General features: G+C 56.6%; 2 protein-coding genes across 7 annotated transcripts in view; both read right to left on the reverse strand.

Annotated features, from left to right (window-relative positions):
* The window catches only part of LOC137482717 (mitochondrial fission factor homolog B-like), a 214,641-nt gene extending 203,023 nt beyond the window's left edge, over positions 1-11,618 (reverse strand). The window contains exons 1-7 of one of the 5 annotated variants that reach the window (XM_068205248.1): positions 11,574-11,618; positions 7,803-7,998; positions 7,143-7,291; positions 6,307-6,395; positions 5,601-5,762; positions 3,159-3,237; positions 2,584-2,762 (exon numbers count right to left, since the gene is read on the reverse strand). In XM_068205248.1, coding sequence (XP_068061349.1) covers positions 2,631-2,762; positions 3,159-3,237; positions 5,601-5,762; positions 6,307-6,395; positions 7,143-7,291; positions 7,803-7,998 — 807 coding nt within the window. In that variant the 5' untranslated portion in view covers positions 11,574-11,618 and the 3' untranslated portion in view covers positions 2,584-2,630. Of the gene's footprint in view, positions 1-2,583; positions 2,763-3,158; positions 3,238-5,600; positions 5,763-6,306; positions 6,396-7,142; positions 7,292-7,583; positions 7,718-7,802; positions 8,038-8,545; positions 8,738-11,573 lie in introns of those variants that run through there. The other 4 variants (XM_068205250.1, XM_068205252.1, XM_068205249.1 and 1 more) reach the window with 4 other exon arrangements.
* A 1,293-nt stretch (positions 11,619-12,911) lies between these two features.
* PRRG3 (proline rich and Gla domain 3) lies at positions 12,912-22,851 on the reverse strand. 2 transcript variants are annotated; one of them, XM_068205253.1, is made up of 4 exons: positions 22,718-22,851; positions 19,584-19,625; positions 15,682-15,842; positions 12,912-15,185 (listed from the first exon to the last, which is right to left on the reverse strand). In XM_068205253.1, the coding sequence occupies exons 2-4, from the start codon at positions 19,588-19,590 to the stop codon at positions 14,649-14,651; spliced, it is 705 nt and encodes a 234-aa protein (XP_068061354.1). In that variant the 5' UTR covers positions 19,591-19,625; positions 22,718-22,851; the 3' UTR covers positions 12,912-14,648. The 2 variants fall into 2 exon arrangements, 1 of the variants encoding a protein (XP_068061354.1); XR_011004195.1 differs by lacking the exons at positions 12,912-15,185; positions 15,682-15,842 and adding exons at positions 17,446-17,911; positions 18,800-18,976 and having other exon boundaries at positions 22,718-22,815.
* Positions 22,852-23,311: the final 460 nt, after the last annotated feature.

The raw sequence follows: 23,311 nt of genomic DNA on the forward strand, positions 1-23,311 counted from the left end.
CCACTTGTTCTGATCTCACCAAGCACCCACGCAGCAGGGAGTCCAAAGGAACAAACAGAATTTCTCAGCCTTGGCTGGGGCTGTGGTTCCTGGGTGAGCACCCAGCAGCACAGGATGTCACCCTGCTCTTGTCCCCACATCACAGACTCCAGGTGACAGCTCACCAGGAGCACTGGCAGCAACGTGCCCCCCTTCCACCTCTCCTTTTGCTTCCTGCCTGCAGCTGCCTCCAAAAGGAACATGGGAACTCCAGGAGCTGCTCCCTCGAGCACCCTTGTGCACCAAACACTTTATTTGCTGTGCACGTCGTTGTGGCAGTGGCCCTTGGGGACACCCAGCCCTGCCACGTGTGCTGCCTTGGGACAAAGCAGCCAGCAGGAGGAGGCAAGCAAGAGAAAAAAGGAAATAAAAGCATCACACTCCAACAGGGACATCATTAACCAGAAGCTTTTCTACTCCAGATTCTCCCTCAGCCAGGGCAGCTGGGGCTGAGACACCCATGAGCAGTCACAGTCTTGCTGCCAAGGGAATAAACCTTACCTGTTCCCACTTACTGGGACATCAGGATCAGACTCCACAGAAAAGAAACATGTCCAGAACACACACAGTTTATTAAAATACGCATTTGGAGGTCAGTGTTTCCAGATTTACACCAGCATTTATGCCTCACATAGAAGTCATATTATATGTTACTAGCCCATGAGAACACGTCCAGTTGGACCACCTCTCCTCCAAACACCTTCAAGCCACAATTTGAAGGTGGTGTGCCTTCCCAAAGTCATCCCTTCTCACCCTAAAATAAACCCCAAACACAAGCATCCTCCAAAACACATTAACACCTCTCAAAGGAGAGAAAGAGACAATTTACCTCATTTCCTGGCCCGACTCACACCCCCTTACACATAACAGGTGTGCAAGGTCCTCTGGTGACCCTGACCACAGCCCTGACCACAAGCCACAGGAGCCACCCATCCTGCACATCCACCCTGCCACAGCACAGCACACCGAGCCCAGCGCCCCACCCTGGCTCTGGTCTGCAGTAAATCCCAGCACTCTCCTCAGCTCAGCAGTCAGCCTCAGGTTCAGACTGCAATTACTTTGGGACAGTTATTTATTAGTCACTGTGCAGCTGCCAGATTTACAGTCACGGACACTTGATGTGGTGTCAAGCAGAAAACACCCGAGCACTGATGTCTGTAAATAAGCTATTGGGACATCTGGATGACATGTAGATCCAGCTATAATTAGGTATAGGTGACACAGAGAGGTCCTGTTAAGCTTTGCCAAAACCTGCCCCCAGGGCCTGCATGCACAACTCCAGCAGATGTGCTGGATGAACCACCAAAAACATCTCAAAGTCACCTCAGAATCAAGTGTTACTAAACTCTGGAGAAGGAAACAAACAGAAAAAGCTGTTAAACTGAGCTTGTTCACAGCTAAAGAGCACCTGGGTGAGGAATTTCCCTCACCCATGTTCTTGGATCATCACTGAAGTTGCAGCTTGGCAGCAGGATCTGGGAGAGACACTCCTCCACTCCCCTGTGCCACGGGGAGCCTAACAAATATCTATTTTCCCCGACCTGTTTGGTGCTATCACTGTTGCTATGAGGTTTTATAATCCAGAGAGTCACCATGGGGACATTTCCCACGTAAACCTCTCAGGGAAAGAGCCAAGCCCCTGGATAAGCTCAGATGTCAGCAAGGCTCTTGCAGTCACTTTGGATCTGAACATCTGCAAACCAGCTGTGGCTGCAGGGATGGGAGCTCCTGGCCCCTCCAGCTCCACTCCTGGAAGAGGGGCTCTGGCACAGGAGGCCAGGCAGCACCACCTCCCCCCAAACAGCAGTTGCACAAGGAAGAAAAGAAAAGAAAACCCAGCAGAAGTTTACAAACACTCAGTCACTTACAGAAGGTGAGGAATAGACCACAGCAACTGGCTGAGAACTTTTATGGGGTCAGAGTTGAGATCTCCAAGGTGGGATGTGGCCAGGGAACCAGGCCCACCACAAGCTGTGACTGTAAAAGGACCCCACACCCACAAACACCCAGCTCCTCAGGTTTGATATCCTCTGGCAGCCTGAGCACAACTGCACAGAACAGGCACCTCCTGTGCCAGCCACCCAGCCCTTAGGAGACCTCAGCTCTTGACAGCAGCTTCTCACACCTTCACTGTCAGCAAGGCCTGAAGGACACAGATTCTGGAGGGCCCACAGTGCAAAAAGCAGTCCTAGTCAAGAAAAAAGTTTCACTGCTGGCAAGTACACAAAAAATGCTCCTGTCCTGCCCTCACCTGTCGCCCTGATTTCTTAGGATTTTCTAAAGCCTTCTGAATTTACATTCTTGTAGAGAACTTTCTCACGCAACTTTCTGTAAACAAGCTATTGTTTTGCATTCTTTCATAGAGGTGGAGAAATTTGATGTACTGCTAGTTTGTCCAGTGTTGTTGGAGAGGTGGCACGTTCACCCTCCAATCCACTGGCACCTTTTGAGAACTATAAATGATTGGAGTCAGAAGAAATAAATTAGCCTCTTCATGGTGACCAGAGCTGTGGTGTGTCGTTTTTCCTTGTGTCCTCTGGTGACACTCGCCCACCCTGCCAGGGTGAGCAGGGGAGGTTGGGCACAGGCCATCATCTTCTGAGCCAGAGCCACGTGTTGATGAGGCAGGCAGAGATCATCACGGAGTACACCAGGGCCTCCTTCTGTCTCCAGGCGTGGCACTGCTCCTCCAGCACACGCAGCCTCCCCGAGATCCTGGCCAGCTGCAAGGGAAGCAGTGGGGCACTGTCAGCACCCCAGAGGCACGGGACAGTAAGGGATGCACAGATGGGAGCTGCTGCTCCTTCAGGCCTCCCTTTTCTAAAGCAGCAGCTACCTGTGGGAGGAGTAACAGCACCTCAGGTCTGCAGCAGGAAAAGATTCTTCCCATCAGAGAGCATCTGAGCCCCTCTCACTGCCACCAGAGGGGTCTGGCTGGGTCCTGCAGCCCCTCGGGGTAGGAGCTCGATGGATCAACACACATGTAAGTCCTCTCCTTAAGGCAGGACCAGTCTGCCAGCACCAGCCCACCAGGACTGGGCAACTGCCTCCTGCAGCCTACTCGCCCACCCCCTGTGGCTTTCCCAGCAAACATTTGGAGCCCCTCACCCCCATCTCACCTGCCTTCTCATTGCTACCACCTCCGTCACCCCGGCCTCCTCCAAGGCTCTCTCTGCAGCTGGGATGGGCTCCTGGAAGCTGGGAAAGGAAAGCAGAGATGCAGGTGGACCAGAACTGCTCGTGGGGTGCAGCTGACCCCCCCACAAATGCAGCGCTGCCACGGGGAGCTGAGCCATGCAGGGAGTGTGTCCCCAGGCCGTGCTGCGCCAGGAGAGAGCAAACAGCACCTGCACAGCTCAGCTCTTTTAACCCCCAGCACGCACATGGTGCCCTCCAGCAGGCACCCAAAGGGACCAGGACAGACAGACAGCACATGCCAAGACAGGTAACAAGAAACACATGCTTGTATTCTTTTCGAGGTGCAACAGAGAGAAGACATATGTTCTAAGCATCCATTCTCTCTCAGGAATTCACTGAGGACTGCATGAAGCATCTTTACAGGCAGCCAGGTAAGCAGGTGTCACAGGACAATGCTGAAATGGAGGGGTGATCCCATTTACACCAGCAGCTGAGGAAGCTGCCATCAGCTAGAAGGAGCTATCATTTTTTTGCTTTTCTAGCAAATTTTACCTGCAATTTGAAACATAAACAAGCAACTCAAATGTTCACCACTTTCTTCCCTCCCTGGAAACACAAGGGGCCCCACTGGAATGAGCTGCTGCACTGGCAGAGGCAGCAACAGACCACTGATCTCCAGGGCAGTCCCTGGAGGCACAGCCTCACTGCAGGGTCCACACCACTGAGTCACAAAATAAAGTAGATCCACAGTAAGAAAAATGCAAATTCCTGTCATCATAGGCTAGCCCAAAGTCAGCTATTCTATAACCAAAACTCCCCTGTTCACGCCAATAGCTCACACAGGCACTCGCTGATCCCCTAGGGGTTAACTAGCTCCTAACCCCACTCCTTGGAGACCCTGGGGAGGAGAGGGTCTTTAGCCCTGTTTGCAACATGATGCTGATCTCGCTGAAAACAAGCCAGAGGAGCGTGTGGAGATTCACTGAATCCCTGTCTGAAACTCCATTTGTGAGATAATACCTCCACAAAATGTAGCTGCAGTGTAAAATGACAGTCACAACAGAAAGAAAATGCAATTTTCCCCAGTAGAGAACCATGAAAAAAGGACACATCCTGCAGCTTTTCACTCAAAATCCCAGTTGATACAGGTAGACACTCTTTAAAGTAGAGACTAGAAATTGCCTTCTGGTGACTCATACCCTTCAAGAGGTCACTGTCAGCCAGATATTCCAGGCTCTGTCTGAGACCAGACTTCACTAAAATTTCAGGACAAACAAGTCAGCACAGTCCTTTTGGTTTTTTTATTGCTGCATAGGGGTACAAAGCTGTCACGTGGAAGGGATGTCTGCATCTGAAGGGATGTAAAGTACTAAGAAGAGGTGTTTGAGGGTGGCTGGTTTCAAAAGGAGATCAAGGCGTGGGAGAAGCCCCAGAGTCACCCCACTGCATTACAGCAGCTCTGCAGGCTGCCATGGCCTGAATGTCCTCCACTGCTGAAGGGAGGAGGGACAAGATCTTTCGCAGCCACTAACCAGATCTCTTGGTCATTAAGAAATGAAAATTATGTTTGAAGACAGCCTCAGCCTCCAGTTTTTAAGAGCAGAGACATCACTTTGGATCCTCAGCAAGCAGCAGGCAGCTGGGGAGGGAAGCAGGATGTGGCACCGATGATGGATGTGGTGATGGATGCTGGTTCTCCTCCTTTTCTGCCTGGAGCCTTTGCTCAAGGTGAATGAGGAGCATTTAGATGTTCCTCCAGGTGCTTAGAGCAGTGGGGACACCTTAAGGCTGCAAGGATGTCTTTGAGCAAAGAGAATTTACTGCAGTGGCACAGATAAGGGTGGTGGAGATGGTTCCTCCAGCACATCTGGAGGGACTGAGGCCACTGCACAGCAGCTCCAGGGAGCACAAAGGGATAGCACACCCTGGCCAGGGGCACTGGCTGTGGGATGAGTGCAGCCAGTTCATGGAAAGGCTCATTAAGAGTGACCAAGGCACAGCCAAAGGTGCTGGGAGCCTGCAGGAGAGGCTGTCTCAGGGACAGCACCTGGGTCAGGCCATCTGCTCTGGATTTTGATTCCCTTCACACACCCCTCTCCAACAAGCCATGAAAGAACACAGAAAAATTAGTCCTTGCTTAGCAACGACCCCCCAGCAATGCCACAGCAGCACTGGGCCTCTCAGGGTGCCCAGGGGACTGGTGCTAAGCTGAGCAGCAGACCCAAGCCTGGCTGGGTTAGTGAGGTGCACCAAGGCCTGGCACCCAGAGCTGGCACACAGGACAGGTGAGGAAGGAAGTCCAAGGCAGCCATGCAGGACCATCCTGCAGCCCAGAGCTTACAGAGCTTGTGCCTGGCTCGTGCCCCAGCAAGGCACAGGCCAGCCCTTGCAGAGTGACAGAGAGCTGGCTCGGGACAAGTCACCTGGATGGCGCCGGGTCCCACAGAGAGTCCTGGACACGATGGAAGAGCACCTGGCCCAGGAGGTACATGGTCTGGAAGATGTTCTGCATGGAGTAGATCCTGCCTGCCTCTGTGAGGAGGGGGAATGGGGCACTGGGAGCAGGCAGGGGACACGAATCCGGCCTGGGTGCACACAGAATCACGCCTGTTACTCCCTGGTCTGGCACAACAGGGCACAGCCTGGCACAAGGCACTGCCCCTCATCCCTTCAGCAGCTCCAGGCATCTCTGGGCACTGCCAATGGCACCCCGATGGCATCAGAGAGGGAGAACCCTCTCCAGCAGCCCCCAGGCTCGGGGGCAGCCACCTGATTCCTCCAAAGCCAAGCATGGCTTGAGCCATGCTGCTCTCCTGCCACCCAGGGCAGCTCTGGACTTCAAGTGGGACAGTAGTTCCTGCTCCAGGACTGGCTCAGAGACAATTTCCCCACTGCAGAGACTCTGGAGCCCAAGGCCATGAGCAGAGGCCTGGGGAACAACACAGCTACCTTCGAAGCTGCCCAGCACGTTCCTCTCATGGATGAGCAGGACTTGCCAGGCACTGCATTGCTCTGGTTTGGATCCCCCATGCCCCTCCCAGGACACCCACACCAGAGAGCTTCAAAGGAGCCCAGTGAGAGGAGATGCCGCTCCCCACCCGCCCTGGGTGACTCTGGGCCCGTGCTCACCCCTCACGGTGCTGTCCTGGGCTGGGCAAGGCCAGCTGGGCACTGTCACTCGGGGTCCTGTCCCTCCGTGACCTGCTGCTGTGATGGCCCTGTGAGAATCAAACACAACCACGTCAGCAGAGAGCTGAGCCCAGCCTGGTGCCCTGTGTGGGCTGCAGGGCCGTCAGCACGGGGAGAGCACTCAGTGGTGGGAGCTCCAGAGCAGCCCCAGCCTGGTGGCCTGATGCTGCTGCAGGTGGGGAGACGTGCTCAGAGCAGACAGAGGGTCCCCAGCACGAGCCTGCTGATCTGAACTCTAGCCAGACCAAAAACCCCGAACCGAAGCCGTCCAGGATCAGCTCTCAAAATTCAGGGAGGTTAAAGCACTTGAGGAGGCAGAACAGCAGCTCCAGCAGCCAAATCAAGTCTTTGCCTGGCCATGCCTGGGACCTCTCTTTGAAAGAGTCTCACACAAGGTTAAAATCTGCTTTTGGCTCTGACTCCAGAACCCTTTACACTGCTGTGATGAACCCGCTCTGCCTCACACTTCAAGAAGAAAAACATGTTGGAAAAGGACTTAAAAAGTAGCAGCAGCAGCCAGTGGTGGGACTGCACCTACCTTAGCCTACCCCCTGCCCACGAAATGCAGCAGGAGATGTGGCTGGATCAAGGTGCCAGCACACAGGTGTGCACTGGTTCTGGGTCAGAAAGAGATCCCACCATCCCTACCCCCTCACTCCTAGGACCTCCTGGAAGATGAATCCTGGCTTGGGGTGATAGCAGCTATCTGGAGAACCCCAAATTAGGGGTTGCTCCCATTCCCCACCCCAGGCACGCCGTCCCTGCCCGTACGGTACCGATCGCTTGCGTCGCTGGGCGCTGGCTCTGCTGGCTGAGGGCGGGAAAGGGAGGTCCCCAGAGGGGTCTGGGGACACGTGCACCACAACAGAGGGGATCTTCCTTGGCTGGGTCAACAGGACTGGCCTCAAACTGGTGTCTGATATCTCTACAGAAAAGAGAGAGGGAAGAATTAAGCCAACCTGAATGGCCTCAGGAGAGGGAAGAGAGATGAACCCTGTGGAGAGTCAAGCCTGTGTTTAGTGCCAGATGGACACTATGCCTGGGCGTTTTTGGACAGCCCAGAGAGGCAGAGCCACTGCTTCAGGACAGCAAGGTTTCACAGCTGTTTGGCAAAGACAGGGCCAAACGTCCTTCATCCCAAAGAAGGGACCCTGCCACAGGCCAAGAGGGAACTGCAAGAGACATGGAGGGAGAGGCCTCCACATTTTGCCCCTCACCTGTTGGAATTAAGGCCCCTCCAGACTTCTTGTTGGTGACCTTTGCCCACCTCTTCCCAAGCCATCCATCATCCTGCCCTACATTCCTGAAGAGAAGTGCCTGCATTATCTGCCCCCATCCCCTCCTCTAGCAAAGCAAACAAAAGGGAGGGGGGTTATAAAGGGCTTCTACTCCCTAGGATGTTGTGCCCTGCCCCAAAAGACAACCCAGCGCTTTACCTGCCAGAGAAATCCTATCAGGGATGTGCATCTGAAAGGACGCAGGGACATCCTCTGTCACTGTCTTCCTGTCCCCAAGGCTGCAGCTCTCTGCCACCTTCAGCCTGTTGGGAACCTGCATCCTTTGGTTGATGGCTTCTGTGAAGAGCAGGTCACAGCGGACCCGGTTCAGGTCCAGGCCCCAAAGAGGCCACATCTGGAAGTGAAGAAGAAGGGATTACAAAGGACTCCACCCCGGGAAGTCACAGCTGTGCTAATTACCAAAGAAGAAGAACAGCCTTCCCCTGAATGGGTCACGGCTGTGACTAATAAAGATAAGGGTGATAAAAGGGGTGGGCTGACTGGTCAGGGAGAGCTTGGAGGAAGAAGACCTAGGGGAGCCCTGAGGAAGACAGAACAATCCAGAGAGACACAAAGAAGAACAAAACAAGGAAGAGAGTTGCTACTGCAGAAGATCTGCTGTGAGATCAGTCGTCTGGGTCTGATGGAGTTGGAGCCTGCAGTCATAGTGGAGCCAGGTAAAAGCCTGTGGTCAGAGGCAGCAAGGAAATACTTGCAGTCATAGTCCAGCAGGAACAGCCAGCAGTCAGTCTGTCAGAGAAGCCAACAGCAGGAGTTTGCTGTAATCAGTCAGGATGGCTAAGCTGTAAAGGAGAATAAACTGGGACCCTTTTCATGTTGTTAAATGAGAGTCTGTCTCTTGGCTCATTTCTACCCCTAACGAGAGGTCTGCTGCAACACACATCTTTGCAGATGTCCTCAGACCTCCTGGGGTTTCACACAGAGGGAAAGAAAACTGCAAGGTGGCAACAGGAGCAGCACTTCCAAAAGTGACAACAGGGGCAGCTCTTCTTGCACCTGCACAGGGACAGCACAACATGCTGTAAGACAGCTAACATACAGGCAGAAACCACCCAAAAGACAGGCACTGCAGGAGTTGTCTGGGAGAAGGGGATGTCCCACAGTGCCAGCTGGCAGGAACAAGGCTGCAGGTGTCCTGGGAGCCATGTATGAGCTTAGCACACACAGCCTCAACTGACAGCAAGGATAGGGCTCAGCACACAGTTCAGTGTACCCTAAAAACTAGTAAAAAAATCATTTTCCATCCAGAAGTAACATTTTTTTGGAGGGCTGGGATCACATTTTTGTGTTCATATACACCTTTGAGGAAAAATGAACTTTTCTAAAAGCAAAACAGACTTTTTTTGGTGATGGGCTTCCAGGTTACCACAGGAAAGGCTTTGGTGCTCAGTTTCTCTCCACACACACGTTCACTGCAGTATGCCCAGGGCCATGCCCCATTCCCCCCATGATCCAGCACTCCTCGGGCAACCCACATCCAGCCAAGCATGGCCTTTGCCCTGAGCAGAGGGGAAGGAAAACCACACATCCCCTTCCTCAGCTTGGAGCAGAGCCCCCAACTCGGCTTTCTTCCAGATGGGGAGCAGCACCAAGGAGGGACCCAGCCCCCAATTCCCACTGCTCCTGGGAGCAGCTGGCAGCAGGACCAGGACATGGGATCTCAGATTTTTTTTTTTTTTAACTTAGAGATGGGGCAACTGAGAGGCATTTAAAAACTTTTATTCTATTTTTAGTCTTATGTGAAGGGTGAGACAATACAGATGTTATAATTTATGCTACTATAATCAGAAGTTAACTATTTCTTAATTACAATACACTGTGTCTCTTGTATGATGGGCAAATCTTTTTTTCTCTATGTTTTCTCTTGATTTTTTTTTTTTAACACTAGGTGCTATCACAGTGAGCTTTAAGAATTTTCTATAAATCCATTTCCTACAATGGGACATGGACAAGATCTGGGGCTTGCAGCTCTCAGGGGACACAGTGGTCCTGTGCCTCAGTTTCCCTTTTGCCAAGTCCCAAGGTTTTGAGAAGTGCTCTGGGACAAGATCTGGGGCTTGCAGCTCTCAGGGGACACAGTGGTCCTGTGCCTCAGTTTCCCTTTTGCCAAGTCCCAAGGTTTTGAGAAGTGCTCTGGGGCCACAGTGTCCCAAGACTTTCACTGAGCCACACAAGCAGAGGGCAATCAATGTAGAATTTTGGGAGAGGAGCCCCAAAAGTCATGTTCCTGGCTCCCAGCATATGCACTCTTTATTCTTTCCCAAAAAGCTGCAGCTGAGGAGAAAATCCCAACAAGCAAGAGGTGCTGAGGCTGGAAGACCCCAGCCTAATCCCAGCGCTGCCCAGGCACTCCAAACATGCAAGCACAGCACCCTGCACCCTCCTTGCTGGCACCTTTTGATCTCGCCGTGCCCAAAAAGCTCCTTCTTTGCTTCTAGAAGCAATCTCCACTGTAAGAGGGGCCAGCAGCAGCCAGGGCTGCCCACCACACCCCTGACTGCTGCTCCTCAGGGCACTTGGACCCCCTCACCTTCCCAAGCCCCCTGCAACCCTTTAGGATTTCGCCCAGGGTAGAGGAGCAGAAGGAAACCCCTGGGGAAGGATCACAGGACCTGTCCCCTGCAGCTGCCAGGCCTTGACACTCCAGGTGCAGGAGGGTGGCAGAACCAGCTCTGCACCTGCCATAACCAGCACTTCCAGTGATCACTCACCTCGTGCTGCTCCCTCCTCCTCTGTCATTAAAAACCTTTTAATTACACAGGGATTTGCCCAACATCAGCACTGGTGATTCCCTGCTTGCAGCCTCGCATGCCTGTCCCCGCATTGGGTCTGTCCTGGAGGCACTGTGGGGGCCCCACACCATCCCCACCACCCTGCCCAGCTCCAACCCATGGGGCTCATCACACACACACTCCTGCTTCTCCCAAAAGCCCAAAGAAAGTGGATTTTTTGCAGGCATCCCCTACTCAGAAACAGGATAGTAATTCCTGGGATGGTCCCAAAATATGTCAGTCCCACAGGAGAAACCTGCGTCAGGCCCCCAGCCAGGGTACACAGCCACGGAGAGCACCAGGCTTCTCCTTCACATTCGTGGTGCTTCAGAGGAGCCAATGTCCTGTGTTGCATTCCCAGCCTGTTCTCTGGGAAAACAGCATATATTAATAACAGAAAATCTGGAGAGGGCAGATCTGTTCATTTTCTAATCACCTGTGAAACCACTGCAGCTCCCAAGGATGGGAGGGGGTGAGAAGCAGGCTCTGAGACTAAGCTATTAAGAAAGGAAAAAAAAAAAATCAGCTGTCAAAATTCGTAAGAACAAAATGCTTAAGTGGCTGGATTTCCTCCTTTGACTTTCTTTAGGGCTTTTTCGAGCTCTTGCCAAGCACCCCCCACTCGCCTGGAGAGGCTCAGGCTCCGCTTTGGCACTTCTCCTTGGATTTGCAGCGACAGGGAATTTCCGGCTCACTAAACCAGAGCAGCTTTAAGTCCTGCAAGCCAGGAAAACCTGCCCTGGGGAGGGAAACTCCACAACCTCCCTCTCCAGCCCAGGACACCCCAAACGAGGCAGGCGGGGGAGCAGCCTGGTCCGGCAGGCCCCGTTCGCCCGTGGGGCTGGGGAGCCGGCGGGAGCAGCGGGTTTGCGCCCAGCCGCGCCCCGCGGCTCGGGGATGCACCCTGTGCCGGCAGGGCAGGGCTCCTCACCCGCCTCGGGGCGAGCCCGCTGCCCCGGCATGGCTCCGGCCACCCGGGCGGCTCAGGGGACACACGGGAGGGGACCCGGCCGGGCACGGCACAGGGGGGTCCCGCGCCCTCCCGGTGGGGACATCCCGGCTCCCGCCGCCCGCAGAGCCCGGGCGCGGCCGTGCGAACGGACAAGGGGGCACTGCGGGGCCGGGGAGGGACACTTACTTTTTATCGCAGACCGACGCAAATCGTCGGACCTGTAAACAGCCGCGCCTGCTGCCGGACGGGGCGGTGCCGGCGGGGGCAGCCCGGCCCCCCGCTAATGAGCCCGGCCCCCGGTATCCAGCCCGGCCCCCCGGTAATGACCCGGCCCCCGGTATCCAGCCCAGCCCCCGCTAATGAGCCCGGCCCTCGGTATCCAGCCCGGCCCCCCGCTAATGAGCCCGGCCCCCGGTATCCAGCCCAGCCCCCCGCTAATGAGCCCGGCCCCCGGTATCCAGCCCAGCCCCCCGGTAATGAGCCCGGCCCTCGGTATCCAGCCCAGCCCCCCGGTAATGAGCCCGGCCCTCGGTATCCAGCCCGGCCCCCCGCTAATGAGCCCGGCCCCCGGTATCCAGCCCAGCCCCCCGGTAATGAGCCCGGCCCCCGGTATCTAGCCCGGCCCCCCGGTATCCAGCCCAGCCCCCCGGTAATGAGCCCGGCCCCCGGTATCCAGCCCAGCCCCCCAGTATCCACCCCAGCCCCCGGTATCCAGCCCAGCCCCCCGGTATCCAGCCCAGCCCCCCGGTAATGAGCCCGGCCCCCCGGTAATGAGCCCGGCCCTCCCCGGTAACCACCCCGGCGGCCAGTAATGAGCCCAGCCCCCGGTGTCCCGCCCTGCCCCCGGTGTCCAGCCGGTTCCTCCTCGCTTAAAGCCGCAGCCGGTGATTATTAACACGTTGCGCCTCGTCCTGGTGCCACCTCCGCCGGGAGCCCTCCTGTCCCCAGCCCTGCTCAGCCGCGTGTCAGAACACAGGAATTGCTGTCGCCAGGACCTTCCCCGTGTCCCCATCCCCGGGGCCGCCCTGTGCCGGAGCTAATCTCTGCCCTCCGCAGTGATAAATGGTCCCTCTGGGATTAACGGCAGTTTTAAACACTTCTGAATGGGGACAGGGCCCAAGACCTGACCGTAAAATCTGGGTTTGAAAGGACTTAAAATAAATCCGCCGCTGCCCTAGTCTTGCTATTTAAAGGGGATTATCTAAGGGGTTTAGGAGCGCACAGAGGACGGCAGGACAACCTATGCAACTGAATCCCCTCAAAGACCCTCAGAAAACCTCTCTGCATCTCACCTGCATCTCACCGGCAGCTCGGGGCTCGCAGGCTCGCACCTGACACCCGTCAGGTTTCTCAGAGGGTACACCACATGGCCAGGTGAAGTTCAGGGCTCCAGTTGGATGTGTGGGCTTCACTCCCAGACACTCCCATCCTCACTGGGATCGGTCCAGCAGCCGTGGCAGGGGTTATTGGTATCACTGTCCCCAACAACACCCTTTGTGGGAAAAAGCCACCCTGTGCCACTGAGACCGTGAGGGTTTTTTAATAAATCCCTTTTCGTTTTTCACAGAAATATACCAAGTCTTACAGAATACAAACTGCAGGGATAATGACCGAGCATCAAAGACAGAGGACGCGGAGCACCCTTGTGTTTCCCTCCGGTGCTCTCTAGCTCTGGCCCTGACACTCACTGTCAGCTCTCCCCATAACCCCGACCTGCTAAGGCTGGCCAGGGGACAGGCGAGGTGCCAGCATGTCCTGCCCCAGGAGCAGCCACGCTGGACAAGCCTCAGCTCTGGGCTGAGGGCACCAGCTGCGAGGGCATCACTGGGGCCGGGCGGGATGCAGGCCACTGATGGATGAACAATAGCCTTTTGGTGCTGGTGGAGAGGCTGGTGCTGGGTGAACACCGGGTGTTGGCAGTGCTGGGAGCTTCTGGGCTGCTTCTGGGGGGTTGAAGCACAACCCTTGTATTAATCCATCAGATATGACTGCGGAAGGACAGCTCCGCTGCCTGGACCCTACAGGCAGCTGCCCAGGGAAAGGGGACACTGATCCCACAGCAAAGCACCTGGCTCTGCCCTGCCCTGGCAACACAACCACGCGAGCAGGCTTGGCCCTGCTCCTGACTGTCAAGGCATGGTCTATGGTCTTGTGGCTCCCGCCCCTGTCAGCAGGAGTTCCATGCCACAGCCCTGGACACCAAACACTCAGCCCACCCGAGAGGTCAGGAGGAGAGTGGGGTCTCGCATTCCACTGTACCTGCTCTGGAAGACAAAGAGCCCCCAAGAGAGGAGCCAGGCAGGGCAGAGAGGTTTAGGGTAGGGAGAGGGGAGGTTTGGCCTGTCTGCAGGCTCTCACCTCTGGGGCAGACACCAGACAGACCTCGCTCCAGGAGAGAGCTGAATCCCCATCACTTAAAGTCATGAGACCACACTCGGCTCGGGGTCAGGGAGGACCCCCTTGGCCGGCTCTGCAGCAGCCAGACCTCTAGCTGCTCAGCACCCACAGGGGGAAAGCAGAGAGCATCAGGAAAAGGCCCTGCTACTCCAAAGTCACTTACCTCAGGTACAAGACCACCACAAGCCCTTTCTCCCTTTCCAAAGAGATCTAGGAGATCAGAGAGCACCTTCTAGCTGCTCCTTCCTGATCTCCACACAGCAAATATCACTACAAACACCACAGTGTGGACCGGGCTCCCCACTCCCACTCGGCAACAAATCCACATGGGGGAAGCACCATCTCCCCGCAGAGCTGGCCCCACCAACTGCAGGGATGGACAAAAATTTGCCACACCAATCCTGCATCTCCATCACCTAATCAGAGCCCTGAGCAGAACAGGGCCCAGTGAGGACATGGGGTGAGGCTGAGCAGCAGCCCAGGGAGGCAGCAAGGCTGCTCTAATCATGGGAAATGTCATGTCTGTTTGAGGGGGAAGTGAGGAAATCAAATGCACCATGGGGTGACCCCCACATTGAGCCAGGAACAAGCTGCTGCTCGGCTCTGGCTGCTACAGCACTTACGTGAGTGGGGAGTGAGGGGCAGGAGATGGCTGGCTGGCTCCAGAGCCATCCCACAGCCCTGCCTCACCCCACCTGGGGACAGCTCTTTTTGGTTAGGAGGGTAAGGCTATTGTGTGATGGCACCAGATGGTACAGGTGAGATGGGGGCCTGACAAACACCTGAAGGGGGTCCCAGGCATGGCGAAGGGAGGGTGGCTGGGTGAGTGTGAGTGTGTGAAGAGGCAGGAGGGAGGCAGACCCGCTATTTGGCCGCGGCAGGGGCCGTGGCCACGATCTCTTCGTACTTGGGCGGAGGGTCATTGTAGGAGACGCTGGTCTCCTCGCCGCTGCTGCTCTCGGGGTGGCCCGTCACCTCCTCGTAGGAAGGTGGGGGCGTGGCACTGGACAGTCTGGAGAGGATGGAGACAGAATGCTCTGGCGGGCACAGGGTGCCGTCTGGCTGGGGGGTGCCCCCGGCTCTGGCATCCCCAGCCCCTCGGCTGCTGGCTTCCCGCTGGTACTGGGTCTCCCCTTGGCTCTGCGACCGCTCCCGGTACACCATGACCCTGGGGAGGCTGCGGCCCGTCCGGCTGGCCAGGTAACGGTTCTGGGCATAGGAAGGGCGGTGGCGGGTGGCCTTTTGCAGCTGGCACCTCCAGATGATGAAGAGGGCGATGACTATGAGAAGAGCCACTCCCAAGAGGGGCACCACCACGTACATAGCGTCAGAGCGCTCCGTGCTGTGCCCGGGGTCCTTGACAGAGTACACAGAGCTGGTGTAGCCTTTCCAGAACTCCATCTGCGACGGGAACAGAGAAACAACCGTCACATGCTGCAGGTGGGAGAAGGACCCCAGCCACCACCAGCAATAATCACCGCCCTCCCCAGGCCCACACAAGGGGCAGCATTTTGGATGTCCCCCACCCCTGAGGCGCTGTGGGAACCAACACGGAAAGACCCGGGAACATCCCTTAATATCCCACAGCAAAGCAGGGAAAAATTTATTCCACACCAAGCCCAGCCTAGAGAATCATGGACAACAGCACAGATTTGCCACATGTGCCATGGGAGCACCAGCTCAACCTGCAGCTGTGGGCAGGGAGTGCTGGCAAAAGCAAGGTGAGGCCATTGCCTGGAAGGGAAAGCCATGCTAAGAAGTGAAGCCACAACATGCTGCCTGCAGCCAGAAGAGGACAAAGGGAGAGGCTGTTCCCCTCGTGCTTTCCTTCTGTCTCCAGCCTGCTGAGGTGTGAGCCCTCCCACATGCACTGGGGAGCAGTGCAGGACAAACGCACCGTCTTCTCCTTGTTCTCAAACACCTCCTTGACCTCCTCATAGCTGCAGACCTCCTCGATGCACTCCCGCTCGATGGTGCCCTGCCGGATCTCCTCCAGGAAGCCATTGGCTCTGGGAAAGCGTTTCAGGAGCGAGTGGGCATTCCTGGCTCCCAAGAACACTGCAACACACAAGGCAGAGACATTCTGAGCAGGGACAACCCTACACCTGGCCTCTGCCCAGCCAAGCTTTCCGACCCAGCTCCCTGATGCCACATGCATCCCCAACACCAAAAACCCAGGGCTACAATCATGTAGGACAGCAGGTAGGACAGCCAGAGGGGCACAGGACTCTTGGGGTCTGCCCAGAGACATATGGCACCAGGAGCCTCCTGTCAGGGCTGAGGTGCTAGAGACATCAGAAGCGGCAGTTGCAGCCACACAGGGCAACTGAGGAAGAGACAAAAGGCTCCAAAAGTATTTGTTTCCAACCTTCTTCCCCTGACGGATTTCATCTTTCTGCCTTTGCTGCAAGGCAAGGGAGATCCCACCAGGAGAGCAAGACCCCACAGGGCTAGGACACAGAGCTCTGCCAGGACACGAGGCCAGCACTGAGAGGGACTCACAGCCCACAGTTCAACACAACAGCCTGCTGGAAGCTGGTGTCCCTGCTGCCAGCTGCTCAGGGGTCATGCAAGCTCAGGTGGCATCAAGGACTCTGTTCAGGCCCCAGAGAAACCACTGTCTTCTCCCAGGCCCAGGACAACAAAGGCAAACATCCCCAAAACACAGGGACAGCACAGGGGGATATGAGTCAGGGGCCTGAGCAACCTCTCCTCACACAGCATCACATTCTCATCCCACTGTGTTTTGATGCAGAGGCCTCACAATCTTTCCTCTGCTCCCAAAGCCCGTGAGATTCCTTAAGTCTTCCCACAGCACATGCAGTCCTGAAGCAAGATGGAGCAGGAACAGCACCTTCCTGCCTGCACAAGAGACATCAAAGCCTCTCCAGATATCCTGCAAGAGGGACACCTCCATGGGGTGCAGGAGGCAAGCACCTGCCGGGACCTGCAGCAGCACAGGAGGCAAAGAAGCTGTTTGCTCAGAGAGCAGAAACTTCACACAAAACATGATCCTTCCAGGATCCAAACACGCATTTCATCAATGAGTGTTTTCACAATGCTGTTCCACACACTCAGCTGTAGGCTGGTTCCAGCTCTTCCACCAAGCCACAAAATCCTGCTGCTTCCCTTGGGAAGATGAATCAGTTCAGCTGGGTGATCCACAGGAACTTATTTACCTCCTTCACCCTCAGGCTCAGTCTTCCACTGGATCAACAAGGTGAACCCATTCACACAGCAGCAGCATCAAAGGAGGCAGGGGGACAGAATCTCCCAGCTGACCAGCTTGGTGCTAACAAAATGCTGGCTCCACAAGCAAAACAGTCAGTGAAAAGCCACCAACTTCTTTCCTTAGGAGCCTTTTGCCAGGGAGAAAGGCAAGTTTCCTTCTGCTTTACCTTCCATGTATCCTGCTGCTGAAACAATACAGCAAGGTATTTGTGAGTATTTGGAAATATCAACAGGGACAAGATCATGGTGTAATAAACAACAACTAGTGTGCTACACCAGCCTGGGCTTGGAGGCACTGAGCTGCTTTTGTGCTGTGTAGGTGCATTTTCCCCTCGTGATTTATTAATGCCTTGCTTCTCTGAGAGTTTGCAGAGGGCTGAACCACTGAGGTGTGAATGAAGAGCAGCATGAATGATGTGAGTCACAGATCTTCCCTCAGAATCGACTTTATTATGCAAACCATTTTTTTTTTTACAAGGACAACCGAAAAAGCATTTTCAAGAGGCACAGAAGGCATCTTGCAGAAGGGCAGGGATCAGCTTGCCTTGGCTTTCACAGTTGAGGAGGGCTATCCTGGCTGGAGAGGAACAGGCTGGCAGGCTGACCTTGTCTTGAGCCTTTCCAGAAGGAGATGAAATTTTACAAAGACAACATTCATTCTGCAAATGTCCTGTACTTTGCTGGAGAAGTCTGGCCTCACCTCCTTTGCCTCCCACCTTGATCAGGCCGTGGTATAAACTCTCCCCTCCTTGGCACTTGAGCCTGAGACTCGGATTTCAACTTCCTCAGCACGTTAGAGCAACAGGCTTGGCTGCAGATCTCACTGTCAGTGTTTTCCATCCCTGCAGAAAGCAGTCACTGGACCCCTTCCCTGCTTTGCCATGCTGAGCTGGCCACTAAGGTAGGAAATAAAAACAGACACACAGGCAGACAGGTATCAAAAGCACTGTCCCAGCTGCAAGCATGCTGTGGCAGAGGTGTGTGTTTTTCCCCACATGCAATTTCCTTCAGGGACATAGAAATGGCAGGAGAGCAGAAACTGAGTCACTGCTCCCTCCCCTTGAAAGTGCAAAGAGCTCCCATGTGGCTCGGGACCAGAGCAGGAAAACCACTGGCCCTCAGGAAACGAGCCTCTCATCTCTACTGGATCCCCAGCTGACATGAAGAGCAAATATCCAAGCAGGTCCTGTCCCCAAACCACGGGGCTGAGGGGACCTGCCAATGCCCAGCAGCCTCAGTGCTGATCCCCTGTGCCTCTCCAAGCCTCCCCACACCAGCTGGAGAACCGGTGCTCAGGAAAGATCAGAGCTTTTAGGCAGGGGAAGCAGGAGCAAGGGCTGGGTTCACCTCATCCCTGCTGGGTTTCCTGGGGTGCTGCTGGCCCCTGGTGGACACCACCCCATGTCTCAGCTGCCCTGCTTTGGGGGGACACCGTGGGGCTGCTTCTCTGGGGAAGGACTGTGGCTGTGCCTGCAGAGGGACAGCCAGGGATGGCAGGGAGCGTTTGGTGGAGAACCTGCCCATCACCACATCCCCCCCTGCACATCAGGGTCACCATGAAGGGGACACTGCCACCACAGGGGACAACTTCCACCACCAGGACATGCTGGTGAGCCAGCACCTGAGCTCTGAGAAGGAGAAAAGGCAGCAGTGGAGGAAGACAGGGAGCCAGCTGGGCACCCTCCTCATTAACTCAAGATTAAAGCAGCCTTTTAAAAACACTGCCTGAAGATCTCTGCTCCCTCCCGCACCGAGCACAGCACAGATAAAGAAAGAAGGCATACCTGTCATCCCTGGGGTCCTCCTCCTCCCCAGCGTGGCTACTGCCTCCACCTTCACAGCTGGCTCTGGTGACACTCCGAGCAAATCCCGAGATCCCAGACAGATCTCTCCATCTCCCCTTCACTACTGCCGTCCTCCTTACGCTCCCATCACAGCGGGGCACACAGCCTCCGCGCAGGCTGCCCAGGAGAGCCAGGAGGGAGGCTTGAGCCCAGCTCTGGACAGAGCACACAGCTCTCTGCAGCCTCGCCAGGCTCAGCCCATCTTTAGTGCTGGCCCAGCACTGCTCTGGGTGTGCCACAGCGAGCTCGGGGTGGGGCTGAGCTCGGCAGCTTCCACAGAACACAGAGCCCCGGTGCCACCGGCCGCACAGGGCAGTGTGGCCCCCAGGATGGGCATTGGCAGGGTGCCAGCCATGGGCACGAGGAGCACTGCTGATGAGAGATGTCAGCGCAGACAGGCAGCCCAGAGAGCCCTGGGGAGGCCTGTCCTGCACAGCAAGCACCACACAGAGACAGAAAGGCTGCAGCCTCCGGGTAGTCCCGGAGAGGTCAGACCTTCAGCACCTCCTCTCGACTCCCACCTTGCAGAGGGGAGAGAGAAGCACAAGTCAGGCCGGACCTCAGACCTCACCCAGGGCCAACAGCCGATGGCAGCTGCTCCCCACAGAGAATAACACCCCCCAAAATGCACAGGCACCCCTTTCTTGAGAGGAGGCTGTCAAACATCCCCCTTCTCTCCTCCAACACCACCAGCACCTCTCCATCTTGCCTGGGGAGCACTTACTTGCCATGCTGCCTCACTCGGCCAAGGGGGGCTCCTGCCTACCTGCGGGGAAGAAAACAGGAGAGTCACTGACAGCTTAAATTGACAACCCCGTTTCAAAGCACAAACCTCCGTTACCCAGGATCAGATTCATGCAGAAAGCATGGTGCTGAGTGCTGGACCCACGACAGATCCCAGCCCAGCAGTGCCCCTGCAGAGAGCCAAGGATTCCAGCTGCCTCCCTGCTCTTCACCTGCCTGGAGGGGCTGGAGGGGCTCAGGGCACCCTCAGCTCCCAGGGTGCTGGGGCAGGTCCCAGGGAGAAGCAGGGCCCTTGCAGACCAGCAAAGTAGGAAGGGAAAAACTGGATGAAGGATAGACCCCATTTCTCACCAGCAGACGAGATGACCTGCATGTCAGAGACTGCTGGGAGCAGCCTGGTGCTCTTCCCTTCCACAAGAGATTGATGGATACAGGTGAAGCAATCATCTTATTTTAGAGCAACTTCACAGACGTGCTAGTTCTCACTTCTGCAACTCCTACCCACAATCTGGTTGTTGGGCCAAGCTAAGGGCAGCAGCAAGAGTGACAGAGCTCCCTGCACAGCCAGGACAACAGCTCTCCAGCTGGACAAGCACTCTTTGTGCTTCAAAAGCAAAACTAAACTAAACAAAACAGAAGTTAAGCAAAGCCCTGCAGAAGCAGAGGATATCTGCTTGTTTTTCATGCTTTGTCTTCTCCCCGTGCTCAATGCCCCATGGATCAGACTGCCCTGGGCTGACTATTGCTGTGTGTGACACTTGCTGTGACACCTCTGTCAGGAGACAGAGGGGACAGGACTGCCCAGCTCCTGCAGGGATTTATTGCAGATGAAGGAGCAAGCATGGTTAGAAACAGCAGGAACTAAACCATACACTTGTCTCAGGCCCAGGACTTTAGATATCCAGTTATTCCAAAAGCACTTGGATCTGCTCTGCTGGAGTGAGGTGAGGGACAGCACAGAGCTGTTCACAAGGCCAGCAGGGCTGGAAACACAGTTCTCCTTTCACATAAAAGGCAGGCACACAGAAGGGCTGATGCTGCACACCAGCACACCTCACAACAGCCACCTTCCAGTAAATGTAGCACCTCTCCCTGCCAATATCAGGTTTGCTGTGCTTTCCAAGGCTCCTACACCGTAAAGTGGCAAGAGAGCATGCAAGCCTGGAGCTGTGTCCAGAGAGAGAAAGCAACTTCTTCCCAACAGTTTGGGAAGCTCAGATTGCAAACCTCAGTCTGGAGTTGAAGCAAGAGCGAGGGAAAGCAGCAGAGCACCAGAAGTACACGGGAGGGGTCTGCTGCCTCCAGTGCCCCACAGCCCAGTCCTGCTTCTCTGAGCCCTTCTGGGGGATGTGAGAGGCCTCTGGATCCATGAATTCCCCCAGAGGCTCTGAGCAGGGACCACCTGACCCAATTCTGCTGTCATCAGTTTTTACAAAGAGACCCAAAGCCCCAGGATAAAGGAAAACACAGCACAGAGAGCACGCCACAGTTTCCACACAAACCCTCCTTGTTACAGGCATTCTCCCCCTCTGATGGACAGGAGAACAAAGACACAGAAAGAAGGATATTCTCACGTCACACATCACGCAACAAATTTAATGCTGTTTAATTTAATTTACACTCTTTTACTTTCTTCTGTGTATCTGTGTCAATGCACCCAGTGCCACAATCAGGGAGGTGCACGCAAGCCTCCCAGCACGAGCAAGGCTGGTGAGAAGGGCAGACGTCCCAGATGCTTATTTTTATTTCCACATGCAAATTCCTGGCCACTTCCCCTGGCTCCAGCGAGCAGGAAAAGCTGGAGCAGTGCACACACTGATGCCAAGGGGAGCAGCATCCCTCCTGCCCCCACGCAAGCTGAGAGAAGCCTGAAGCTGGAGGCTGACCTAGCAGACGCCCACCCATTCCCGATGCCCCCCCTCCGGCTTCCCATCCTCTATAAATACCCCATCGATAGGAGGTTGCTAAGGCAACCGTGAGGAGGCGCGAGGGATGCAGCCATGGGAGTGAGGATGCTGCAGTCGCACATTTGTGTCTCCCCCAGGCTCCCCCCATCTCCGCCCCCGCTCCCGTCACTGCTGCCAAAGGAGGAAATCGTGCCGGGAAAACACGGAGCGCGCGTGGAGCCGGCTCCCCGCGGACCCCGAGGGGACCCGGGGATCCACTCTGGGAGGTGGCACCGCCTCGACAGGCTGAGGGTGGCACAGGTACGGGCCGGGGGGATCCACAGCCCCCAGTGACGCGCCACGGCGCGCAGGGAGGATGCTGACGGTGCCAGCATCACGTAGCCGCGGTGCCAGCGGCTCAGTTGGATCCCAGCAATACTGGGGCTTTTCCGTGCCAAGATCCACGGCGAGGAGAAGAGCTACACCGGCTACGCTTGAGAGGGCAGGAAGCCTCGCCCTCCCAAAGCAGCCCTCACACCCCACCCTGCTCCCTGGCTGGTCCTCACGCTGCCCTGGCAGCCCCAGCCCGGCCCCTCCGTGCCCAAACCCAACTCCAAATGATCCCCACTGCGCTCAGCTTCCAGAGCCACCCCACGGCAGGGACCCCCAGCTCATCTGTCACCCTGCAGCAGGGACCCCCCAGCCCACCTGCCCAGGTGTGCAGGGGCTTTCCAGTGGCCCCTCAGCCTACAGTGCCACCCCACGGCAGAGCCCTCAAGCCTAAGTGTCGCCCCACAGCCGAGACCCCACAGCTCACCTGTGACCCCACAACAGGGACCCCCAGCTTACCTGCCACCCCATGGCAGAGCCCCCCCGCCTACATGTCACCCCACAGTGGGGTCCCCTTCCCCACCTGTCACCCTAGAGCGGGGCTCCCTAGCTCACCTGCCACCCCAGAGATGGGTCCCCTTCCTCACTTGTCACCCTACAACAGGGACCACCGTGTCACCTGTCACCCCACAGCAGGGATCTTTCCAGCCCCACCCTCCGCCCCACCGACACGTCCTCCTCGTCTCCGCCGCTGTGCTGTTCGCCACGCGCCCAGACCCGCCGCGCCAGTCCCAGGGCTCCCCGCTCCGCGGCACCAGCCCCTTCCCTCCCGCTGCAGCCCCGCGGCCGCACAGCTCCGCTTTCCCGGCCCCGCTGCCGCACCCGCTCCCCCCGGTACCTCATGGCGGCCCCGCGCCCGCCGCAGCCGCTCCCTCCCGCCGACGGGCAGGGGAGGGGAGGCCCCGCCCCCGACACGCCCCCGCCCGCCCCTCGGCCAATCGCGCGCCTCCGCGGCCCGCGCGCCCCGCCTTCCTCTTGCAATGGGGATGCAGGGCGGCAGGATGGGCGGGGCCACGCGCTCCTCCCGCTGTCGGGAGGGTTCGACAGCCAATCAGAGCGGGCTGCGGCGGCCGGGCGGTGCCGCGGTGGCTGCTGGGAGTCGTAGTTCTGAGCCCCGCCGTGGTCCCGCGGAGCGCGGGCGCGGCCCGGGGGCGGCCCCGGGAGTTGGCCGGAGCTCCGGCGGGTCTGGCCCCGCTGCCGCACGCAGCGCTGTCTGCCTTCCCCTGCCTGTTGCCTCACGCCGGCCTGCTGAGGCCGGGGCTGCCAGCATTCCGCGGGTGTCCCGCGGTCACATCTCCTGTCGCTTCCTCCTCTTCATCATCCCTCTCTTCTTCTTCCTCCTCCTCCTCCTCCTCCTCGCTGCCCGAGTCCTCATAAAAGAAGAGGGTGGCCTGCACCGGGAAGTTCTCCAGCAGCTTCTCCCCCACGCTGT

The sequence above is a fragment of the Anomalospiza imberbis genome, chromosome 14 (genome assembly GCF_031753505.1).
Source record: "Anomalospiza imberbis isolate Cuckoo-Finch-1a 21T00152 chromosome 14, ASM3175350v1, whole genome shotgun sequence".
NCBI classification, from domain to species: domain Eukaryota; kingdom Metazoa; phylum Chordata; class Aves; order Passeriformes; family Viduidae; genus Anomalospiza; species Anomalospiza imberbis.